Source organism: Hemibagrus wyckioides, linkage group LG11 (assembly GCF_019097595.1).
Source record: "Hemibagrus wyckioides isolate EC202008001 linkage group LG11, SWU_Hwy_1.0, whole genome shotgun sequence".
NCBI lineage: Eukaryota > Metazoa > Chordata > Actinopteri > Siluriformes > Bagridae > Hemibagrus > Hemibagrus wyckioides.
Genome location: NC_080720.1, coordinates 29,864,727 through 29,890,557, shown reverse-complemented (window position 1 = coordinate 29,890,557; position 25,831 = coordinate 29,864,727). Strand labels below are relative to the sequence as shown.

The 25,831-nt window shown below is 39.5% G+C and overlaps 1 protein-coding gene across 1 annotated transcript; it reads right to left on the bottom strand.

Moving 5' to 3' along the window:
• Nucleotides 1-274: 274 nt before the first annotated feature.
• Nucleotides 275-7,075, bottom strand: LOC131361351 (apolipoprotein L4-like). Its single transcript, XM_058402391.1, has 8 exons — nt 6,951-7,075; nt 6,407-6,490; nt 5,635-5,784; nt 2,558-2,656; nt 2,235-2,339; nt 1,912-1,951; nt 1,404-1,443; nt 275-1,110 (listed from the first exon to the last, which is right to left on the bottom strand). Exons 1-8 carry the CDS (start codon nt 6,960-6,962, stop codon nt 378-380), a joined length of 1,263 nt encoding a protein of 420 aa, XP_058258374.1. The 5' UTR covers nt 6,963-7,075; the 3' UTR covers nt 275-377.
• Nucleotides 7,076-25,831: the final 18,756 nt, after the last annotated feature.

Below are 25,831 nucleotides of genomic sequence, written 5' to 3'. Positions count from 1 at the left end.
AATATTCGGGCGATGGCTCCCTCTGGTGTTCAGGCCCAGACTGCCTTGTGACAGCTAGGCATCAAGGCAGATTCAAACAAGTAGTCAATAGTGTTCAATTACATGATACTTTATTTCTGATTAATTCTTGAACAAATGTTCTAGGATTAGTAAGGTATATGAGAGCAAATGAACAGAAATTACATGATGTTTTCAGGCACAAAATGTGTACTGGGTTATGTCAATTTTAAATAAGTTATGAACGTTGTTTTTCACATTATAGTATGGCGTTAATTTAATTTCACAGCTTTAAAACAACATACCTTTTTAAACTTAAACATATTAATACATTAAAATGTATAGTATATAGTTTATAGTTTTACAAAAGAAATTGGGTTCTATATTTTTTCAGAATTTATCACTGTTTTAAATGCCATCAGCTCATCAAGGCTGGTCTGCATGTTCTTTGAGATCTTGCGGATTTGCTTGGCGAATTTGGTTTCTGAGCCTTTCTTCAATTGTTTGGAGTCTTCTTTGTTGAAGTACATGTCCATGCCCAATGAAAAGCCTTGGATCATCCCTGAGGACTTGCTGACTGCACCAATCGCTCCCACACTGTCTCCTAACTTATGTGCCATTCTAGCCATCTTCACTGCTGTCCAATCCACCCCCTTTAATGTGGACAGGTTGTATTTCTTCAGACCCTCGATATTTGTGCCAATAACTTTGACACATTTCTCAATTTCCTCTATATGTGTACAGTGTTCTTGCAGGATTGTTTCCACCTTCTTCCTGTCCATATTGGTGTGGACTTTGTTGGTGATGGCAGCTGAGGCTCCAGTGACTCCTCCCGCAGCTGCAACTCCAACTCCAACTGCAGTCACTGCTAATGAAGCCCCCGCAGTCAGTGGGGCAAGAATGATACCTCCAACAGCAGCTGCAACCCCTACTGCCCCTGCAGCTCCTCCAGTAATACCTGCTATCTTCACTCCCTTATGGACCTTATCAATGCTATTGGCCACTTCATCTAGATCTAAAATGTGACCCTGCAGATTCGCTCCATGCTCAATAAGGAGGTAATCATATACCTTAACAGCATTTTTTAGATTTTTGGCTTTTTGCGTGAATGTTCTGGAGAGAGAAATAGAGAAAGACAGGCATAGTGGTAAAATAGTGAAACAAGTGCAGCCTCCACCAAACTGAAGGGCTATAATTTTTACAATCAAAATGTCGAGAAAAAAAATGTAGTAATTAAAATGAAAGTAAAAAATTTAACCCTTTATCTAAATTTTCTATAGAATAGCTATAATGCAAATGAGTTAAAAATAAAACCTCAAGTGTCTTAAACTGTACTGAACGTTTAAACCTCCAGTCATTCAATCATTCAATTCATTCAAGCATTCACTTCTTACATTCATACTTACATTGCATCATTTTCCTTTGTGTCAGGATATTCCTTCCAGGCTGAAAACAAAGATGGTCTATATTCATTATCATACAGTTTTCAATAAACTTAGAATTAACTTTGAATTAAGTCTAAAATGTTTGTGAATATTTACGCTGGGAAAGTTATGCATATTTAGAGAGCTGCTCAAACAGATTTTGTGAAATGCATGAAACATTCAATGAGATTTAACACTGGAACAATGAAACACAAGGGCTTAAGAACACCTGCAAACACATTAGAGTGATGATGATACATGAGGAAGACAACCAATGACAGGACAGGGGCAGAGATAAGAGCTAAGAAGACGAAAAAATAAATAAATCTGCGATAGAAAATATGGACTGATGTCACAGAGAGCAACAAAATTGCTAACATCGCACATCGGTCACATGTAAGTGAAACACTTTTAAATTTTAAAAGCAATTTTAAACTCCACCCTGTGTGCACAAGTCTATGAATAACACATCTATTAACATAACACTCACGTTCCTCTGAGTTCCACCACCCAATGAAATCTTCATTGTCCTATGAGAGGAAAGAAAACCAGTCTATAAAGACTATAGATATGCTACAGCACTAATTCATATGCTTGCATTTTGTATTTCTGATGAGATCTAAAATCTGTGCACTTATATTGGTTGCTGTTTGACACATTGCTCAATAGAAAATTGTGATGGTGCTTAACAAATCAGTTAAGAAAGTGATAATAGATTAGTTATTTTCAAAATCATACATATTTGTATACAGTTCATGAGAATTTGCTTTACAGAGTATGCAAATTTGATTGTGACAATTGACATTTAGCAACCTCTGCATCCTGCTGACTCTGAGCTGAGCTCTGTTCCGGAAATGAATTACTTCTCTGATACAACAGATGAGAATCCACATGCCAAGTCGGACGTTTCAACAACACCTAAAACACATGAATTTGTCATTTTATTATTATATAATTTTATTATTATATTAGGCATTTGGAAATGTATAGTATGTCATTGTATATTTACAATTTAGTCTAAGAATAAATTAGTCTTTATCTGAGCGTATAGTAGAGGATTGGGTTTTGGAACCACTGCATTACAGCAGGCAGAAGTGATGGACCCTTTAGATACTGTCATCAAATATATCACTTACTTCACGTCTAACATATGTCTTCCCCTGATCACTGGATTTATCTGACGTTTGACTTGGGCACTGCAGTGCCAGGGATCTGATGCCATCCTCTGCATTATTCTTCTTGGCAACCACATATGAAACAAAGGAAATGAGATATCCTTAGAAATTACTAAAAATATCTGTACATATGTAACACATTAAACCTAACTAAATTATCATTGTGTAACAAGATAAATCATTAATGTGGCATTGAATTAATACTTAATTGCTGGGATAAGAGGAATAGAACACTTTGTGCCTTTATTAAAATAATAATAAAATAATAATCCTCACACCACCCTATCATTTATTATTTCAGAATCAGAATCACTTTTATTGCCAAGTACTGTGGGTTTTACATTTACAAGGAATTTGAAGCAAGGCAGCGTAAATATCAAGAACCTATGAAAAACTATAAGAATAAACATAATTTTAAAACAAAAATCTAACAAAGGTAAACAAAAAGAAAAATTAAGTGTATAATAGTGCATGATGTACAAAAGTGAACTAGTATAAATGTCAAATTGCAAATACTACATGCAGTGCAGATGCACACAGTATGAGGTAGGAGGATAAGAAGGTGCAGGTGCAGTATGGCTGCTGTGTGTTAATATAACACATATGAACACAGTAAAGGGGGGTTGTGCATTAATGTCCAAGGAGGCAGTTAAGAGACCATGGTGGGTCTTGGATATTGTTTATGAGGTTTGTATGAGCACAGTTGCTGATAGAAAGAAACACGAGGTTTTTGATCGATAGACTGCAGCCTTCTACAGGAGCGGAGTGCCTCAGAAAGATTGTGTCCAGGGTGAGAGGGGTCAGCCACAATATTAACTGCCCAATTCTGGGTCCTGAAAGTGTACAGGCCCTGAAGAGGTGGCAAATGGCAGCCAATCACCTTCTCAGCACAGTGAATGACACTCTGCAGTCTGTTTATGGAAGTGTCAGCAGCATACCAAGTAGAGATGGACGAGGTGAGTATGGATTTGATAATGGAGGTGTAGAAGTGCACCATCATTGTCTTTGGTAGGTTGATCTTCTTTAGCTGCTGCAGGAAGTCCAACTGCTGGTGGGCTTTTTTAATTAATGTGCAGCACCCACTTAAGATCCTGGGTGATGATGGTTCCCAGGAAATAGAAGGAGTCCACAGTATTGACTGGGGAATCAAACAGGATTATACATGTAGGTGGTGTTGGGTGTTACATCTATGAACCCCTCTCCTGGCCACCAGAGGGAACCCTCCCCTGAGTACTCACACTTCTGGGTCTTGACAGAACACTTCTGGTTCACAATTCCAGGTTTCACAGACTTAAATACTGCTACCACGCCATCACAACCCTGCAAAATATTGTGAGTTTACTGCATACTGAGCCATGTTCTCCATTGTTTTCCATTGAGTATTCTGTGTGTGTGACCTTTTTCTTGTCTATACCATTTTTGCCTTGTTGCTTTGCCTTTTTGTTAGCTTCATGGACTTATTTTCTCTGGTTTTGAACTTTGTGCTTTATTTTTTTACTCTGCCTCAGTCTTACGTTTTGGATTATTGTGCTCTGGTTTCTGCTATTATACGCTATTGAAACCGCATGTGGAATCTGCAGCTCCTCCGTTACAGGATACTTTGTCTCCTTTGGGTCCAGCGGATTAACAACAGCTTCAGGCCATGGTGGCACAGCAGGGTCAAGCCATTGCAGCTTATCAGGAGCAGCTGACTCCCCTCCAAGCCACCAATGCTCAACTGCTCCATTGGGCTTTATCCGCCCTTCTACCTCACAGGCAGCGTGTGGCTTCTTCTTCATCGAGAAGAAGGATGGCAGGTTGTGACCCTGTATAGATTGCTGGGGATTGAACACCATTACAGTAAAGCACCCTTACCATTTATCTCTGGTACAACCAGCATTAGAACATTTCAGAAATACACGGATATTTACCAAGCTGGACCTGAGGAATGCGTACAATTTGATCAAGATACGGAGGGTCACCTTCATTACCTCACAAGGCCACTATAAATACTTGGTCATGCCATACAATCTTATGCTCCAGCTGTGCTCCATCTTGTGGCCCACTTCATCAAGGATCAAAGACTTACAATGGTTTCTAGGCTTCGCAAATTTCTACTGCTGACTTATTTGGGGTTATAATTCAGTGGCCACCCCACTTTTGTCCCTACTTAAGGGGAAGCCCAAGAAGTTACGATGGTCTGACACCACCCAGCAAGCGTTTGACCAATTACCCCCATCCTATGCCCCCTACGCCCCCGATCTCCCATTCACTGTAGAGGTGGACGCTTCATGCAGTGTTATGGGAGCAGTGCTATCACAACACTAATGGGGACCAAGGGAAAATCCACTCATCTGCCTTTTTTGCCATAAATTAACCTCTGCAGAAGCCAACTATGAGGTCAGACACAGATTACATTTCATTGGGTTCTTTCTAAAGTCTGCAACCATATCCACTGTTTTCACAGCATTGAGTTCAAGGTTGTTCTGACTGCACCAGGTCACCAGATGATCTCCCTCCTGTAGGAAGACTCATTCCCTTCAGAGATGCGCCCAATAATAGTAGTGGCATCTGCACTTTTCAGTAGTTTGATGGACTGGTGACTGGAGGTGCAGCTGTTAGTGTACAAAGATATGAGTAAAAGAGACAGAACACAGCCTTGTGGGGAACCAGTATTGATGGTCTGGGAATCAGAGCCACGTTTTTCCAGTCTCACATGCCTCTTCCTGTCAGTCAAAAAATCTGTGACCCACCTACAGGTACAGGCACAGGCACAGTCAGCTGGTAGAGCTTGTTCTATAGTAGAGATTGAATGATAATATTGAAAGCAGAGCTGAAAATCTTAAAATCTACAAACATGATCCTAGCATAGATTCCAGGGGAGTCCAGGTCTGTAGACATTAAGGCCTTTAACATGGCAAATCTCCAGTGAGGTAAAGATCCCAAGTTCCTAGTATAACTGTAAAATATTATTGGAATTTATAATACTTATAATACTATTTGTGGAAGGCCTTATGAATTTGTAATAAGTAAATGAAAATAATACAGTCCCATGTTACCTGCACAGTGAAGTCTTGTCCTCCACTCTTTTTATCATATTCAGGCACAGAACTGGAACGCACCATGCCAGGTACAGCTTTCCCACCTGATCTGATAATTTTGTGGACTTTAGGTGGAACTGGTGGTGGCCTCTTAACCTGGATCATGGGCTATCACAGCGACACAAAGTTTTAGACCCTTAATACAGTGTCAAAAGCAAGCTAAATATAATTTTGATATACACTATATTGCCAAAAGTTTTGGGACACCCCTCCAAATCGTTGAATTCAGGTGTTTTCATGCTCCCAACTTTGTGGGAACAGTTTGGGGATGGCCTCTTTCTGTTCCAACATGACTACGCACCAGTGCACAAAGCAAGGTCCATAAAGACATGGATGAGTGAGTTTGGTGTGGAGGAACTTGACTGGCCTGCACAGAGTCCTGACCTCAACCCAATAGAACACCTTTAACATGAATTAGGGCGGAGACCACAAGCTAGACCTTCTTGTCCAACATCGGTGCTTGACCTCACAAATGCGATTCTAGAGTAATGGTCAAAAATTCCCATAAACACACTCCTAAACCTTGTCTTGCTAGAAGACTTGAAGCTATTATAGCTGCAAAGGGCAGGCCGAGTCCATATTAAATTCATGTGAATGTAAAGGCAGACATCCCAAAACTTTTGGCAATATAGTGTAGCTTTTAACAATATTGTAAATTCTTCTCAATTTCTTTCTCACAAACACACTAGTGGGAATTGAATGGAATGAATAATATAATAACATAATATACCATATCATCTGAGAATTCATCTGAACATATGTCCCCTGGCTTTGCCAGGTTTTTTCCCTTTGCTCTAGGTGCAGGAACAGGAGGCTGTGGAGAGTTTCAGATATAAATAAAACTCTAGAGGAGGTGATTTACACAATGACAAAATAGCTACATATGTTTTTGAATATAGTCTGTAAGACACAAAGTCTTTTTTTAGTCTTGAAGAACCCCTACTCTGCCACTTAACAGTACTACACTGGCTTAAACCAAATGGCTTAAATCTGAAAAAAAAAAAAAAAAATTGAGAAGAGAGATGTACTAGACAAAGCAAAGTACAAGTTCTTTCAGAATTAGAATTGTCTGTGTAGGTGGGATAAGAATGTAGTATTAATTTAGTATTAACTTTGTTTACAAGACAGTTGAGCATTTGAGTAGCTGAGAATTGAACTGAATTTGTATTTTTACAATTAAATATACGTAACATTTCAAATTTCAGAGTAAAATGAAAACTCAATGTAATTTCAATTTTAAAAATGAAATCGGATAGTATAAATTGAATTTTTACCTTTCTTGCCATTTTCAAAAATGTTGTTGCTGGATCCAAAGACTTACTACACTAGATACGGTTTACTGTGAATGCTGAAAATGAAGGTTTTCACACATGACTGGTAGGTACTGTATAGACCTGATGGAATGTAGACTCTCCTATCAGCTATCATTTTGCACGTCCTTCGATGACTCTGATAATAAGACATGTCACTGCACTGAAAAAGACACTAAAAACTTATTGTCATTTTAACCATATATAGCTGATGCAGGACTCATTTAAAATGAAACAACATTTCTCCAGGACCATGGTGCTGCATAAAACAACACAGGGCTGGATAAGGCAAAACAGAGCTACATAAAACAAAAAACAACAACACAGAGCGAAGGACTAAGAGAATGTTGTCCTAGTTAGATAAAGTGCGTAATGTGCACCCTAGTGCAAACAGTGCAAGACTGACAGTGCAGACAAACAATACAATAAGCTACAGGACAGATACATAAAGTAGCGTAGACCAGAGTACAGACTGTATTTATGTATTGTGCAAATAAGAGTATTTTAAACAGTAAACATACACCAATCAGCCATAATATTATGACCACCTGCCTAATATTGTGTTGGTCCCCTTTTTCCAAAATTATCCTGCTGAAAAAAGCCACAGCCATCAAGGAATACCGTCTCAAAGGGTATACATGGTCTGCAACAATGCTTAGGTAGGTGGTATGTGTCAAAGTAACATCCAATGGCAGGACCCAAGGTTTCCCAGTAGAACATTGCCCAAAGCATGACACTGCCTCAGCCGGCTTGCCTTCTTCCTATAGTGCATCCTGGTGCCATGTGTTCCCCATGTGATTTAAAAGAAAATGTGATTCATCAGACCAGGCCACCTTCTTCTATTGTGCCATGGTCTAGTTTCTGATGCTCACATCCCCAATGTTGGTGCTTTTGGTGGTGCACAGTGGTGCTTTTGGTGGCACTCTGACTGGTCTGCGACTATGCAGCCCTATACACAACAAACTGTAATGCACTGTGTATTCTGACACACTTCTATGAAAACCAGCATTAACTTCTTTAGCAATTTGAGTAGCTCGTCTGTTGGATCAAATCACACAGGCCAGCCTTCACTCCGGACGTGCATCCCCACGAGCCTTGGCCACCCATGACCCTGTCACCGGTTCACCACTGTTCCTTCCTTGGACCACTTTTGATAGATACTGACCACTGCAGACCGGGAACACCCCACAAGAGCTGCAGTTTTGGAGATGCTCTGATCCAGTCGTCTAGCCATCACAATTAGTCAAACTCGCTCAAATCCTTACGCTTGCCCATTTTTCCTGCTTCTAACACATCAACTTAGAGGACAAAATGTTCACTTGCTGCCTAATATATCCCACCCACTAGCAGGTGCCATGATGAGGAGATAATCAGTGTTATTCACTTCACCTCTCAGTGCTCATAATATTATGGCTGATTGGTGTATGCTCACTTACAATAGCAGTGATGTGCAAACCAGCATAAAAGTGACTGTGCATTAACAGCATATAAACAGTGTCTATATACGTGGTGCTGTAAACATAGATGAGTGTGTGTGTGTGTGTCAGTTCACTGCAGTTCAGTTCTGGGTGTTGAGGACCCTGATGGCTTGATGGAAGCTGTTACCACTTACATTATAGCAGCTACAAACATCCATTCCCTCAGTATCTCAGTTTCTCATTTTTGAAGATAATAAGACTGGCTTGTTACATTACTGAGAAACTGCAAAGCTTTCCATCCTGAAGACTCCATCCTGTGTCAGAAAACTTTGTACTTGAAGTGCTGACACTGGAGACTCTTTCCAAAAATGTTACATAAATGTCACCATATTAAAGATTATACTCTCACCCAATCTGTTTATATGGAACACCAGAAAGGTAAATATTTGGGTAAGAAGGTACAGCAGACACAGGAAGTTATTAATAACAGTGTTGCATTTAGTTACTCACTACCACCCTGATGTTCTTCAATTACTTGATCGGTGACTGAAACATTACACATGAAATTCATGTATGTATGAAACTTCACAGAATAATTAGACCTTATTGTATCTGTAGCTTTGTGCAAGCCTTCTATCATTTTGAAAAAAAAAAAAAAAAAAAAAATCATTGTCATACATCAGAACAGTGGCACATCTGTCGTGTTCCGCTTCTTGGGCACCACCATCACCCAGGAGCAGAAGATCAGCTCCCTCACCAAGAAGGCTCAGCAGAGGATGTATTTCCTGGGGCAGCTGAAGAAGTTTCATCTCCCTGCGAGGATGATTGGTGAACTTCTACACTGTCATCATCAAATCTATCCTCACATCCTCCATCACGGTCTGGTTTGCTGCAGCTACAGCCAGGGACAAGGCCAAGCTGCAGCATGTGTTCCACTCTGCTGAGAAGGTGATCAGCTGCAGTCTCCCATCTCTCCAGGAGCTGTACATCTCCAGGACCTGAAGACACACAGCCAAGATCGCAGCCGACCCCTCTCATCCCAGAAACGAACTCTTTCAGTCCCTCCCCTCCATCAGGACCAGGACCTCATGCCAGAACAGTTTCTTCCCCACTGTAGTCAGCCTGCTGAACAGTGTCCCATTTACCTCCAGATGAACTTACCCCCAACCCCCCCTTCAAAAACTTACGGACAGTCACTTTCACATTCTAAATTGCAATAATTTTCATGCAAACTCACACTTCTGTATACAATATTTATTTCATTCTAGATTGTGTACATACTTCATATCTGTATATATGTTTGGACAGTCACGTTCACTTTCACTCTTACATTCTAAATTGCACTACTTCTCATGCAAAGTCACTTTCTGTATACAGTATTTATTTAGTTTATTCTAGTTTATTCTATCTGTGTACATGTTTGCACCTGACACCAAGACAAATTCCTAGTACTGTAAAGTGCTCTAACCCTTTGCTTTACCTGGCAATAAAACTTCTTCTGATTCTGATTATGCAAGAGGTTTTTGTATTTCTGTTGTATCAGTATATCATCCCTTGACAAAACATGTGGTATACCGTATAGCCATAAAACCCACGGAAATAATATTGTCCTACTTACTATACTTTATTATTTTTATTATTAGTAGTATTAGTAATAGTAGATTTAGTTGTAGTAGGGATAGTAGTACTACTAGGTCTACTAGTAATAGTGTCTAGTGTGTCATAGAGTAGTATATTGTAGAATATTTTACATCATACACGATTTGCCTGTAAAGTGTATTGATGCTGATTTTGATATTTGTCCCTGTTCCTGTATCATAAATCTTTTGTAACCCGTTTAGCCTGATCAGGGTTGCTGTATCACCAGAACCCACTGGGGCTAATATACACATGATGTACAGAGGAAAGATGTTATAAATACTGATAATTCAGATTATATTTCATTATATGTATTAATTTTACGTAAGTGCCGTCATTGTTAGAGAGGTTCTGCATATTGTACTCCACCCTACTTGTCAAAACAAAGAGAGGTGGGGACATTATTACTATTTTCCTTTCACTTTCAGTTAGGAACTGCATAGCATTTTCAATAAACAACAATCATGCAAACCACATGAGGTCAATATGAGCTTAATAGTATGTGGGGGTTTTTTTTACATAAGACTCTGACTGGTGCTTGGACCTCAGTTACAACTTCAAAATCTGTTTTTTTAAGAGAAATCTATTTGTCTCATCAGAACTGAGAAGTGGTGTTTAGGATGAAATAGACATATAACAAGTTTAAAATGCATTTTACTTTTTACAAAGTAAAAGTACTATGATTTCATTATACACAAATGGTTATAGTTATGCAATCAGTAAATGCACTTAAGTTCTGTAATAAAATGACATGGCACTTAATGACTTTCCACCCCTATGATTCATACATGTCAGATTTCAGTTATTCAAAGTGTACACCTGTAATGAAGGGTAAGATAACCACACCTTTCATAAAGCTATGTCTTTGGAAATGCTGTGTTTTATGGAAAACAGCACAAGCCTGTTCTCTAGAGATGTTTCGTAACATAACAGCAAAACAATTCAGACTGGATTTTTATCAAGATTCCACAGTAAAATATGTGCCTTTAAATTGATAAGCAGAATATACGGCTCTGAATGAAGCAGGTGCTTGGACTAACTTCAAAATTAGATATAGTGCTAATTTTATATATGAGGGAAACTATTTGTCTCATCAGAATTGAGAAACCTTAGTAGTGTTTAAGATGAAATAGAAATATAACAAATATAAAATCAATTTCATTTTTTAAATAGCAACTGTGAAGTACTGTGATTTAATTATTCACAAAAGGTTGTAATCTGGAATCTAACCCAAGAACTGCACACGAGGTAGGAATTCAGCTTGGTTGAAACACCGGCCCAGTACAGTGCAGTAAAAGGAATTCTTCTTCTTCTTTTGGCTTTTCCCTTCAGGGGTCGCCACAGCGAATCATCTTTCTCCACCTATCCCTATCTTCTGCATCCTCAACACCTCAACACCCACTAGCTTCATATCCTCATTTATTACATCCATATACCTCCTCTTTAGCCTTCCTCTTTGCCTCCTGCCTGGCAGCTCCATGTCCAACATTCTCCTACCAATATATTCACTCTCCCTCCTCTGAACATGTCCAAACCATCTTCAAGTCAAGTCAAGTCAAAGAAGCTTTATTGTCACTTCAACCATATATAGCAGATGCAGTACACAGTGAAGTGAAACAACGTTCCTCCTAGACCAGAGGTGCTACACATAACACAGACAAAGTACAGTGACACAGACAAACAGAGCTATAACATAGAGATAAAAAAATTAAACTATAATTTAAAAATTAAAATTAAACTAAAAAATTAAACTATACTTAAGGTGCAGTCTTTAAGAACTATACATACAAAAGAAGTGCACAGGAAGACAAGACAAGACAAGACAGTGCAGACAAACAACATATAGGCCAACTTTGTGCAATAAACAAGACAATGTTAATCAATGAAAGAACGGTGTATACAGTGATTGCAGATATTAAAGTGACACATGTAAACAGGATAAATATAAATATATATATAAATATATATAAGTGTAAAGTGATATGTGCATGCAAACAGGACAATTTAGTGTGTGTGTGTGTGTGTGTGTGTGTGTCTGACTATGTCCAGCACAGTTCAGTTCTTTTTCTGTGCGTGTGTGTTATGTATGTGTGTGTGTCTGTGTCCAGCACAGTTCAGTTCTCCTTTGAGATCAGATCTTGGTTGTACGTGTGTGTGTGTGTGTGTGTCCAACATGAGCTGTCCCTCTGATGTACTCGTTCCTAATCCTGTCCAACCGTGTCACTCCCAAAGAGAACCTCAACATCTTCAGCTCTGCTACCTCCAGCTCTGACTCCTGTCTCTTCCTCAGTGACACTGCCTCTAAAACATACAGCATGGCCAGTCTCATCACTGTCCTGTACACCTTCCCCTTGATTCTTGCTGAAATTTTTCTACCACACAGAACTCCCGACACCTTTCTCCACCCATTCCAACCTGCCTGCACTCACTTCTTTACCTCTTTCCCACACTCTCCATTACTCTGGACTGTCGACCCCAAGTATTTAAACTCCTGTACCTTCTTCACCTCTTCACCCTGTAATCTTACTGTTCCACTTCCCTCCCTTTCATTCACACACATGTACTCAGTCTTAAGGCCTGGTCACACTACAAGACTTTAACCGTGGGCAGATCGCTTTGCTGTTCAGACTTCATGACTTCACTGTATGTCTTTTTGTCCTTGTGGTGTTCACACTACGCGACGCTTCGTAAATGATCCACAAGAGGGGGTCACACACCACACGATCTGATAACAACTCTTGTCACTCAACGCCGTCCCCAAACCACATTTTGTCACAAAAACACACGCAACAGGTGGATCCGGAAATGACACGAGACTTTTGGTAGAGTCTCGCTCTAAAAAATTTTAATTTATTAAAATTAATGTTGTGTCCACACTATTTTTGAAGCCATGCTGCTGCTGCTGCTTTTCTGCCGGTGACCTCAACTCTGTTGACTTGCTCTCTCATTGGCTGGAGGTCGTAGCTACAATTGACACCACGTGATGTTGGGTCGGCCGACCGTCCCAGATATTTAACATGCCGGATATCTGGATTTTGTCTGCGAGGTGTCAGCGACATGTCAGCTTGCCTCTTTGATGCGTTGTTGAGTAGTTCACACTTAAAGATTGCCGAGCGCTGATCACCCGCTGATTTTCCCACAATCACAGCCTGATCTGTCGGCGAGCTCGTTAATTTGCAAATCGGGCTTAAATCGGACTTAAAATCCTGTAGTGTGAACTAGGCTTTACTATGACTGACTTTCATTCCTCTTCGCTCCAGTGCAAACCTCCAACTCTCCAGGTTTTCCTCCACCTGCTTCCTGCTCTCATTACAGATCACAATGTCATCTGCAAACATCATTGTCCAAGGAAACTCCTGTCTGACCTCCTCTGACATCTGGTCCATCACCATAGCAAACAGGAAGGGGCTCAGAGCCGATCCCTGATGCAGTCCCACCTCCACTTTGAACTCCTCTGTCTGCCCTACAGCACACCTCACCACTGTCCTGCTCCTCTCATACATGTCCTTACCACTCTGACATGCTTCTCTGCTACTCCTGACTTCCTCATACAGTACCACAGCTCTTCTCTTGGCACCCTGTCATACGCTTTCTCCAAGTCTACAAACACACAGTGCAACTCTCTCTGACCATCCCTATACTTCTCCATCAACATTCTCAGAGCAAAAATTGCACCTGTTGTGCTCTTTCTGGGCATGAAGCCATACTGCTGCTCACAAATTTCCACTACCTTCCTTCAGATAGGGGAAATTGAAAAATGTGTCAAAGTTATTGACACAAATATCAAGGGTCTGAAGAAATACAACCTGTCCACATTGAGGCGTGTGGATTTGAAAAGAGACAAGATGGCTAAAATCACAGATAAGTTAGGTGACAGTGTAGAAGCGATCAGTGTAATCAGCAAGACCACAGGTCTGATCCAAGGCTTTACAGTGGGCTTGGACATATACTTCAGCAAAGAAGATTCCGAACAATTGAAAAAAGGCTCAGAAACCAAATTTGCCAAGCAAATCCGCAAGATCTCAAAGCACATGCAGACCAGCTTTGATGAGCTGATGGCATTTAAAAAAGTAATAAATTCTGAACAGATATAGAACCCAATTTTTGCATATATTAGATATCTGGGGTGTTTGCAGATTATTGTTGTTATTGTTGGATTATTTGTGAAGCATATTATTATTATTATTATTATTATTATTATTATTATTATTATTATGAATGCCAACATCCCACTATTCAAATGACGATTAAAAAAATTTTTTTTTGTAAAAAAGAGTTGTCTGTGGAATACTATGAAGGCCATGAATTTGTCACAATATAATTCATTAACTCCTTTTACTGCACTGTAATCTAGCCATGGAGTCACAGTCCAGTGACTTCTGTGCCGGTCCCAAGCCCAGATAAATAGAGAGGGTTGCATCAGGAAGGGCATCCGGCATAAAACATTGCCAAATTTAGCCATGCGAATCGTCAGTACTCAATCGTCAGTACTCAACTAGAATTTCATACCGGATCGGTCAAGGCCCGGGTTAACAATGACCGCCATCTGCGCCGTTGACCTACAGGGCGCCGGTGGAAATTGGGCTACTGTTGGTCGAAGAAGTAGAGGAGGGAGGAGAGTGTGCAGAAGAGGAAAGGTAAGAGTGTAGGACTGTGTAAAAAGTTCTTTCAGGATTCTTTCCACCTTCTTCCTGTCTTCCTTGGAGGCTCCAGTGACTACTCCAGCAGCTGCAACTCCAACTACGCTCCCACCAGATCACCAGAGGGAGCCATCTCCTGAGTTCTAGCACCACCAAGGAAGGAGCTCTTCCGGGTTTTAGCATGGACATTTAAGTAGCGTGAACGCTATCAGCTCGTGAAGTATTGTTCTCTTGAGACTTACCCAGCTGTGGATTCCTGTGATTATCTTCTACCTGGATATGACCTCTGCTTTGTTTCATTGTGTTACAAGTTTTGTTTCATTTGTCAGATTTGTTTCTGGCTTGCCGATTTTGATTCATTTCCACCTGTTTCCCTTTTGCGTCTATTGTTTGCCAATTTGGATTTGTTAGCTCACATTAAACTATGTGTATAGATTCAAGACCCTCTGCCTCAGGAGCCTGCTCACAGAATACTTCACCAGAAATGGAACCAGCAGAGAACACCCACCAGGCCATTGTGGCTCACCAAGAAGAGATCATTCAAGCATACCAAGAGCAACTAGTGGCCCTGCAAGCCGCCAACAAGCAGCTTCAGGAACACCAGCAGGCCCAACCGGCCCTCCCTGGAGGAGCAACAAATTTTGTGCTCGCCTCCAGCTATTCTTCTACTGTGGACAATCAAGCCATCGATGTTCTCTCTGCCCTGAAAAACCCACAGCTTCAAAAGTGGGTAATTTTCCTGTACTCATATCTAACTATACCTGTAATATTGCACCATGCTCATGACTCTTACGATATCTCAGCCTTAGTTGACTCTGGAGTCTGTTTTTGTGGCATGAGGTTTTTGCCTGATGGACTGCAGCCTTCTGCATGAGGGGAGTGCCTCAGAAAGACTGAGTCTAGGGTGTGAGAGGTCAGCCACAATATTAATAATAACTGTACTAGAAGTGTACAGGCCCTGAAGAGGTGGCAAATTGCAGCCAATCACCTTCCCAGCAGAGTGAATGACACTTTGCAGTCTGCTTTTGTCCCCAGTAGTGGCACCAGCATACCACGTGGTGATGGAGGAGGTGAGTATGGACTTGATAATGGAGATGTAGAGGTGCACCATTATTGTCTTTGGTAGGTTGAACTTCTTTAGCTGCTGCACGAAGTTCAACTGCTGGTGGGCTTTTTTAATTAAAGAGTTTATGTGCAGCACCCACTAGTGATCCTGGGTGATGATGGTTCCCAGGAAATGGAAGTCAAATAGGATTATAGGTGTTGGGTGTTCCATCTACAAACCCCTCTTCTGTCTGCTAGAGGGAACCCTCCACCAAGTACTGACACTTCCATTTCACACTTCCAGGCTTTACGTACTTAAATACCACTGCCACAGTATCACATCCCGCAAAGTATCATCAGTTTAATGCATACCAAGCCGTGTCCATTGTTTTTTCCATTGAGTATTCTGTGTATGACCTTTTTCTTGTGTATAGCATTTTTGCCTTCTTGCTTTGCCCTTATTATATTTGTTAGTTTCGTAGAATGATCTTCTCTGGTTTTGAACTTGCTTTGTTTTTCTACTCTGCCTCAGTCTTATGTTTTGAATTATTCTGCTTTTGTTTTTGCTTTTAAACACTGTTTAAAATGGTAGGTCCTCCATTACATTTGGTTCTTTCTAAAGTCTACAACCATCTACACTGTTTTCACAGCATTAAGTTCAAGGTTGTTCTGACTGCACCAGGTCACCAGATGATCTCCCTGCTGTAAGCAGACTCATCCCCTATGAATTTGTAATATATTAATGAAAATAATGTAGTCCCATGTGTCCTGCACAGTGAAGTCCTGTCCTCCACTCTTTCCATCATATCCACATAGAGAGTAGAAACGCACCATACCTGGTAGCGCTTACCCACCTGATCTGACAATTTTGTGGACTTTAGGTGGAACTGGAACAAAGACTTACTACACTAGATACTGTTTTCTGTGAATGCTGAAAATGGTTTTCTGACTGGTAGGTACTGTTAACCAAAAAAAACAAAATACCTTTACAGAACTGATGGAATGTAGACTCTCCTGTCAGCTCTCATTTTACAAGTCATTTGATGACTCTGTCATTCACACATGTCACTGTACTGGATAAGACACTAAAAACATTGGGGTGTGTTGTAGGCAATAGTCAGTATCATGATGCATTTATGTGTTTTTTTTTTTCTCCAGAATGATTAATTAATTATTATTTATTAACAAATTAATGATATAGCAAACATTGTATCTGTTCAGAGTTTTGTTACTGTTGTAGAAGGTCCATGAAAATGTTTGCTTACGTCAAGTTAAGAAGCGTTTATTGTCATTTTAACCATGTATAGCTGATGCAGTAAAATGAAACAAGTTTATCCAGGACCAACATCAGAACAGTGGCACATCGGTTGTGTTGTGCAAGAGGTGTCTGTATTTCTGTTGTATCAGTATATCGTCCCTTGACAAAACATGTGGAATACTGTATAGCCATAAAACCCACAAAATTAATATTGTCCTACCTACTATACTTTATTATTTTTATTAGTAGTAATAGTAGTTTTAGTTGTAGTAGGGATAGTAGTACTACTAGGTATAGTATCTAGTATGTCATACAGTAGTATATTGTAGAATATTATTTACGTCATACACGATTTGACAATATAAATTTAACATTACTTGTCATGCCTGTAAAGTGTATTGATGCTGATTTTGATATTTGTCCCTGTTCCTGTATCATAAATCTTTTGTAACCTGTTTAGCCTGATCAGGGTTGCTGTATCACCAGAACCCACTGGTGCTAATAGACACATGATCTACAAAAGAAAGATAATAAGATAATAAGAAACTGATAATTTGGAGTTGTAATATCTAGTTATTATTTCATTATATGTATTAATTTTATGTAAGTGCCGTCATTGTTTGAGAGTTTTACATATTGTACTCCACCCTACTTGTCAAAACAAAGAGAGGTGGGGACATTTATCATCATTATTACCATTTTCCTTTCACTTTCAGTTAGGAACTGCATCAGTGAACAACAATCACACAAAGTATGAGGGGTTTTTTTTTATTTTTTTTATAAGACTGGTGCTTGGACCTCAGTTACAACTTCAAAATCTGTTTCTTTTTTTAAAGAGAGATAACAAAGGCCTAGTGCTAATTTTACATATCAGGAAATCTATTTGTCTCATCGGAACTGAGAAACCTTAGTGGTGTTTAGGATGAAATAGAAATGTAACAAATTAAAAAAGCATTTTATTTTTTAAAAAGTAAAAGTACTATGATTTCATTATACACAAATGGTTATAGTTATGCAATCAGTAAATGCACTTAAGTTCTGTAATCAAATGACATGGTACTTAATGACTTTCCACCCCTATGATTCATACATGTCAGATTTCAGTTATTCAAAGGGTACACCTGTAATGAAGGGTAAGATAACCACACCTTAAAAAAACTATGTCTCTGGAAATGCTGTGTTTTATGGGAAACAGTACAAGCCTGTTCTCTGTTGTGTTTCATAACATAACAGCAAAACAATTCAGACTGGATTTTCAACACTCAAAGAAAAATATGTACCTTAAGAATGATAAGAAGAATACCCACATCTACAAGATAACATATACACAAATCACATGCCACGTCTATGTCTGTAGATTCCATCACTGTTTTGAAAGCCATCGGCATCTAGGTGGGCCTGCATCTGTTTTGCCAGTTTACTAGGGTTCTCAGACCTTTAAAAGTCGGGAAACGCTGAAACATTAATTTGTATTAAAATTGGCTTTACATTGCAGGATTGCATTAACTTTTTGAACTTCATGAGCTCATCAAGGCTGGCCTGCATCTTATTTGCCACTATGTGGATTTGCTTGGCTAATTTTCCCTTCTTCAGTAGCTTGAAGTCTTCTTTGTTGAAGTACATGTCTGAGCCCATCATGAAGCCATTAGTTAGACCTGAGGACTTGCTGACTGCTTTGATCGCGCCTACATTGTCTCCTAACATGTGTGCCATTTTCACTGCTTTCTGCTCCACCCCTTTTAATGTGGACGGGTCATATGTCTTCAGGCACTCTATATTAGTGGAGATAAAATTTACACACCTCAGAATTTCTGCTATTTGTGTACAGTATTCTTTCAGGATTTTTTTCACCTTCTCCTTTTCCTTATTGTTCTGGACTTTGCTGGTGACAGCAGCTAAGATTCCAGTGAGCCCTCCAGCTGCTGCAACTAAGGAACCAACTCCAGCCACTGCTGCTGTAATCCCCGAAGTCACTGGAGCAAGTACTAAACCAACAGTAGTTAAAACCCCTACTGTCGCTGCAACTCCCCCACCAATGCCAGTTTGCTTTAGCTCACGTTGGAGCTTGCCGATACTACTAGCCACCTTGTGTAGTTCTATAATGTGACCCTGCAGATTTGCTTCTTGCTCAGAAAGGAGGTTTTCATATTTGCAGAGAGACTTTTTGAGATTTTCAGCTGTTCCTGTGAATGCTCTGGAGAGAGAAATAGAGAAACACAGGCATAGTGGTTAACGAGTGATAAATGAGTTGAACTTCCATAGAATTCAACGATCTGATATCAATCACAAAGTCAAGGGGAAAAAAAGAAGAAAAATGAACAGAATGAAATGAAAATTAAAGTCCTAATCCTTTGATATAATTTTTTATGTGATTAAGTTGAATATTAAACCCCAAGTGTCTTAAACTGTAAACCATTAGTCATAATCACTTCTTACATTCACTTCTTACATTCACACTTACTTTGCATCATCTTCCGTGGTGTCAGGATATTTCTTCCTGGCTGAAAAATGAGGGAGCAAATTCAATATCAGGCAGATTTCAGTACACTTTGAATTACCGATGAATTAATTAGTAGATGTGTATCCCTCTGTGTCCTGAATAGTCTGAATAGCCCTTAAATCCATATTTACATCTGATGTCTGAACAGAAATGTGTGTTGTTTTGTCTTGAATCCTCATTATATGCACTTTATTCAACTCTAAATATAATCCATAATGCACTGTTAAACAAAGCAACTATTTGCTAAGTATCTGATAAAGATCTGGAAACCTGGGAACAACATGCCTGATATTAACTATATCTTTAGTACATTAGTGTTCAATTAAATGTACATTTTTATTAATCTATTAATATGTAATTATTAAACTTACATTCTTCTGAGTGCCAAGATCCCACAAAGTCTGTATTGTCCTGATAAAGGAAAGAAAATGAGTTTTGCATTTTGTGTCCTGATGAGCTGTAAAAGCTGTGCATTATATTGGCGGCCTTTTGACATAAGAAGGATATTGTGGTGGTTCTTACCAAATCAGTTAAGAAAATGATAATAAACTAGTTTTTTTTCCATTATTATACAGATTTGTATACAGTTTATGAGAATTGACTTCACGGCTCGTGAACATTCGATTGTAATTTGTGAAATTGATCAACCTCCTGTCGTCTCTGAGCTGATCTCTCCGCTGGAATTAAATCATTTCTCTGATATAAAAGTTGAGAAGCCACAGGCTGCTGAGAATCTTCAATCCAAGTCTGCTGAGCCATCAAAACCTAAACACATGATTGTCATAATAAAAATTCAGGAACCTGTTTATATAAAATTAAAAAATGACCAAAAATAAGAAACAACAAAGAATTAATTAAACTCTCTCTTTCTTTAAAAATGGTAAACCTTTAGCCCTCTAGAATTAACTTTTGTCTAAGATTATAGTATAGGATTGAGTTTGGGAACCACTGCATTACAGCAGGTAGAACTGATGGAAACAACCATCAGATATATAACTCTACTCACTCTACGTGTAGTATAGATCCTCCTGTAAGCTCTGTCTTCACGCAGCGTTTGATTTGTACACTGCATTGCGAGGAAACCGACGCTGTCCTCTGCATTATTCTCCTTGGGGACCACATATGAAACACAGGAAATGGTTTACCCTAAGGAACAACTAAACAAAATGATTTTATCTGCTTATGTTTATATATATAACTTTAAGCCTATCTAGATCATTATTATATGTGTAAAATGATCAAAATCAGATTATGCATAAACATGGACAAAATTGTTGTTACACTTCCATTAAATAAAGAAAAACCCACAATGGTCAGTGAAAAAACTTGAAACTGACAAAAGTAGTAATAAAATATAAAATTACTCAAAATGAAAATCAGACATTGACTTTGAATTGTGGTTCAACAGAAGCATTAAAAAAAAAGAAACTAATGAAACTGGCCTGGACAAAAATAATGGTACCCCTAGAAAAGACCATAGGGACACTTTAAACTAAAGTGTGTCCTGTACTTAGCATCACAGGTGTCTTCAAACTTGTAATCAGTCAGTCTGCCTATTTGAAGGGTGAAAATTAGTCACTCTGCTATTTGGTATCATGAGGTGCACCACACTGAACATGGACCACAGAAAGCTAAGGAGAGAGTTGTCCGAGGAGATTAGAAGGAAAATTATAGACAAGCATGTTAAAGGTAAAGGCTATAAGACCATCTCCAAGCAACTTGATGTTTCTGTGACTACAGTTGCACATATTATTCAGACGTTTAAGGTCCACGAGACTGTAGCCAACCTCCCTGGATGTGGAATCAAGAGGAAAACTGATTGAAGAGACAGATAATAACAATGGTAACTAAAGAGCCCAAACCAACTTCCAAAAAGATTAAAGGTGAACTTCAAAGTCAAGGTACATCAGTGTCAGATCGCACCATCTGTGGCTGTTTGAGCCAAAGTGGACTTAATGGAAGAAGACCAAGGAGGACTCCACTGCTGAAAGCAGATCATAAAAAAGCGAGACTGGAATTTGCCAAAATGCCTACTGACAAGCCACAAAGCTTCTGGGAGAATGTCCTTTGGACAGATGAGACAAAACTGGAGAAAAGAACACTGTACCTAGTGTGAAACATGGAGGAGGCTCGGTTATGTTCTGGGGCTGCTTTGTTGCATCTGGCACAGGGCATCTTAAATCTGTGCAGGGTACAATGAAATCTTTACACTATCAAGGCATTCTGGAACAAAATTTGCTGCCCTGTGTCAGAAAGCTTGGTCTGAGTCGCAGGTCATGAGTCCTCCAACAGGATAATGACCCAAAACACACAGCTTTAAAACACCCAAGAACAAAACATTGGACTATTCTGAAGTGGTCTTCTATGGCTCTGATCTAAATCCTATTGAACATCTGTGGAAAGAGCTGAAACATGCAGGGTAGAGAAGGCGTGCTTAAAACCTGAGAGCAGTCTGCTCATAAGGAGTGGGCCAAAATACCTGTGAACAGGTGCAGAGGTCTCACTGAGAGTTACAGAAATCGCTTGATTGCCTCAAAAGATTGTGCAACAAAATATAAAGTTAAGGGTACCATCATTTTTGTCCAGGCTCAATTTCATTATTTTTTTTAAGCTTCTGTTGAACCACAAATCAAAGGCAATGTCTGATTTTCCAATTTTCAGTAATTTTATATTTTATATTTTATTATTTCTTTTGTCAGTTTCAAGTTATTTCTTTAATTAAATTTCTTTAATGGAAGGGTACCAACAATTCTGATTTAAGTTGTATTGATTAAATTGAATTAAATTAAATGAAATTGATTTTGTCCTTACCTTTGCTATTTTTATTATTTTGGCTTGAAAGAGCCAACATGCTGTTTTTCTTAATAAGCTTATTATTATTATTCTTAGCAAATTAATTTCTAACATTAATGCGGCCTAAACCGTGAGAGCGACATGCACCAAACTCGGCAGATTTGTTGGGCCTGGTCTGAAGTTTGTTGCTATTACTTTTCTAAGTGATCGGAATTCCGGTATTCCTGGTACAGAAGCTCAAATTGGCCTTTTTCCAGATTGAATTCCGTTCAAAATTTTGGAGGTTTATAACTCGGCGGGCTTTCGAGATATCGACACCAAACTCGGCCAGCTCCTTCAGAATCTTGGGCGGCCCCAAAATTGGCAAAATCAAACTGCCCCAACATACACATGTGACATATCAAAACACTCAGAACAATGAGGGGAACTTTGTGACGTGTGTCGGGTGACATCACGTGCGTGCCACGCCCCCAAAATAAGCAGAATTACAAAATTACTCCAACATACACGTGACATATCAAAATGTTCAGCACAATGAGGGGAACTGCGTGACATGTGTCCGGGTGATGTCACGTGACTTCACGTGTCGCCATGTGCGCGCTAACCCCAAAGTTAGCGAAATCGCAAAAGTACCACAACATACACATGACATATCAAAATGCTCAGAAGATTGTGGGGAAGTGCGTGACGTGTGTCAGGGTGACATCACGTGCGCTAACGCCCCCAAAATAAGTGGAATTACAAAATTACTCCAACATACACATGTGACATATCAAAATGTTCAGCACAATGAGGGGAACTGCGTGACATGTGTCCGGGTGATGTCACGTGACTTCACGTGTCGCCATGTGCGCGCTAACCCCAAAGTTAGCGAAATCGCAAAAGTACCACAACATACACGACATATCAAAATGCTCAGAAGATTGTGGGGAAGTGCGTGACGTGTGTCAGGGTGACATCACGTGCGCTAACGCCCCCAAAATAAGTGGAATTTTAAAATTACATCAACATACACATGTGACATATCAAAACGCTCAGCACATTTAGGGAAACTTCGTGACGTGTGTTTTGGTGACATTATTGGCAAGTATTGGCACCCTATCTATCCACTCACCTCCAGACGAATCGGGACCCTATCTGTCTGCTCTCCATCAAATATATTGCTATCCAATCTCTCCACCCGTCTCCAAAAGGCATCGGAAATTACGACTACTTGCTTTGTCAAGCCAACATCAAAGTTTGTCGCGACAAACTTTAAAAATCTAGTTAAATAATGTTGCTGCTTGGTCCAGAGACTAACTGCTCTAGATATTCTCTAGTATGAACGGGGTAAGTGAACTGAGGTTTCTGCTAAATAAATATTTTTATAAACCTGATGGAATGTAGAAACTCCTGTCAGCTTTATTTACCGTCATTATTACCATTTCCCTTTCATTTTCTCTCAGGAATGTTCTGGACCGTGTCTAAGGAAATGGTATATCCTTCAGAATGACTAAAATGATATTATTTAATCTGTTTATATCTGTACATTTCCGTAAAACATTAAACATAACTAGGTCATCATTATGTATGTGTTATATGTATAATATATATGATTTATATATGATATAAAATCACACACACACAACATATAGATAAAATATACCATATATTCTGAGGAATTGGATTGGTTTGCCCATCTTTGTTCCATTGCTTTAGGTGCAGAAAAAGGCTGGAGGCTGTGGAAAGGTTCAGATATAAATCAATCTCCAGAGGAAGTGATTCACACAATGACAAAATAGCTATATTTGTATGTTACTATAGTTTGTAATACACTGAGCATTTCTCATTTCTGGTCTCGAAGAACCCCTACCCTGCTCTTTCACCTGATTAAATCTCATCAGATAGATGGATGGATGGATGGATAGATAGACAGTTGAGTATTTGAGTTGTTGAGAATTGAACTAAATTAATATGTTTGAATTGAAATTAAAAACCTAAATTTCTAATTAAAATAGAATTGAATGTCATTTTTAAAAATAAAATTGTTGAATCTAAATTTCGTTCTTACCCTTGCCGTTTTCAGAAGTGTTGTTACTGGATTCAAAGAGGAACGACACTAGATACCATCTAGCTTGAATGAAAGTAAGGGAACTGAGGGTTTTACTGATTAATATACTTTTGTAAGCCTTATGGAATGTAGAATCTCCCGTCAGCTGTCTTAAACTGTTATTATTACCATTTTCCTTTCACTTTCTTTCAGGAGCTGAGGCTCTGTCTAAGCAGATACTTAGGCTTCAGTTGCAACAATTTGCTGTTTTATTTATTTCTTTATTTTTTGTGAGAGTGAAAACACAGACCTAGTGCTAATTGTATGTATCATGGAAACTATTTTTCTCATCAGAAATTGAGAAACTTGAGCAGGGTTTAGAATGAAATAGATTTGAAATAATCTTTTATATATATATATATATATATATACACACACACACACCGATCAGGCATAACATTATGTCCACCTGCTATTGTGTTGGTCCCCCTTTTGCTGCCAAAACAGCTCTGACCCATCAAGGCATGGACTCCACTAGATCCCTGAAGATGTGCTGTGCTATCTGGCACCAAGATGTTAGCAACAGATCCTTTAAGTCCTGTAAGTACCTGTACCAAAGACGTCTCACCCTAAGGATTTTGGGGACTATAGACCGGTAGCACTGACCTCACATCTGATCTCCGACCTCTGGTGAGCTCATCAATGGACCCACTTCAGTTTGCCTACCAACCAGGCAGAGGTGTTGAAGACGCTGTCATCTTCCTTCTTAATAGGGCTCTTTCACACCTGGAGAAGGCTGGGAGCACAATTCAAGAGTCATGTTTTTTGACTTCTCTAGTGCTTTCAACACCATTCAACCTGTGCTTCTGAGGGATTAACTGGAGTACATGGGTGTGGACCATTGTCTGGCTACCTGGATACTGGACAACCTCACAAACCGACCACAGTACATGAGGGCCCGTGAATGTGCCTCTGACATGGTTGTCTGCAACACGGGAGCCCCGCAGGGAACGGTCCTGGCCCCGTTCCTCTTCACTGTCTACACTGCAGACTTCATGTTCAGCTCAGCATCCTGTCACCTACAGAAGTTCTCTGATGACTCTGCCATCGTCGGCCTGATCTCAGATGATGATGACAGGGAATACAGAGAACTGATCCAGGACTTTGTGGACCAGTGCCAACGGAACTGCCTCCAGATAAATGCAAGAAAAAACAAAGAGTTGTTGATTCCTATAAATACCTGGGTGTTCATCTGAACAACAAACTGGAAACTGGAACTGAACAGCAGACTCTTTTTGCTGAGGAGACTAAGGTCTTTTGGAATGCAGGGAGCACTACTGAAGACCGTAGTGTCGTTCCTCTTTGACTCTCACCCCCTGTATAGCACAGTTACATCTCTGAGGAGCTCCTTCAGTGACATACTGTTACATCCTAAATGTCTGAAGGAGCGATACAGAAGGTCTTTTCTCCCTACTGCTATTAGACTTTACAATCAGAGCTGCTCTCAGTGAACTGGTTGCCATAA

Excerpts from the sequence above, each read along its gene's own strand:
- LOC131361351 (XM_058402391.1), bottom strand. Across the intron at positions 2,340-2,557 it reads AGACATATGTTAGACGTGAA|GTGTTGTTGAAACGTCCGAC; the intron begins GTAAGTGATATA and ends CATGTGTTTTAG. Across the intron at positions 1,444-1,911 it reads GTGGTGGAACTCAGAGGAAC|CCTGGAAGGAATATCCTGAC; the intron begins GTGAGTGTTATG and ends CTTTGTTTTCAG.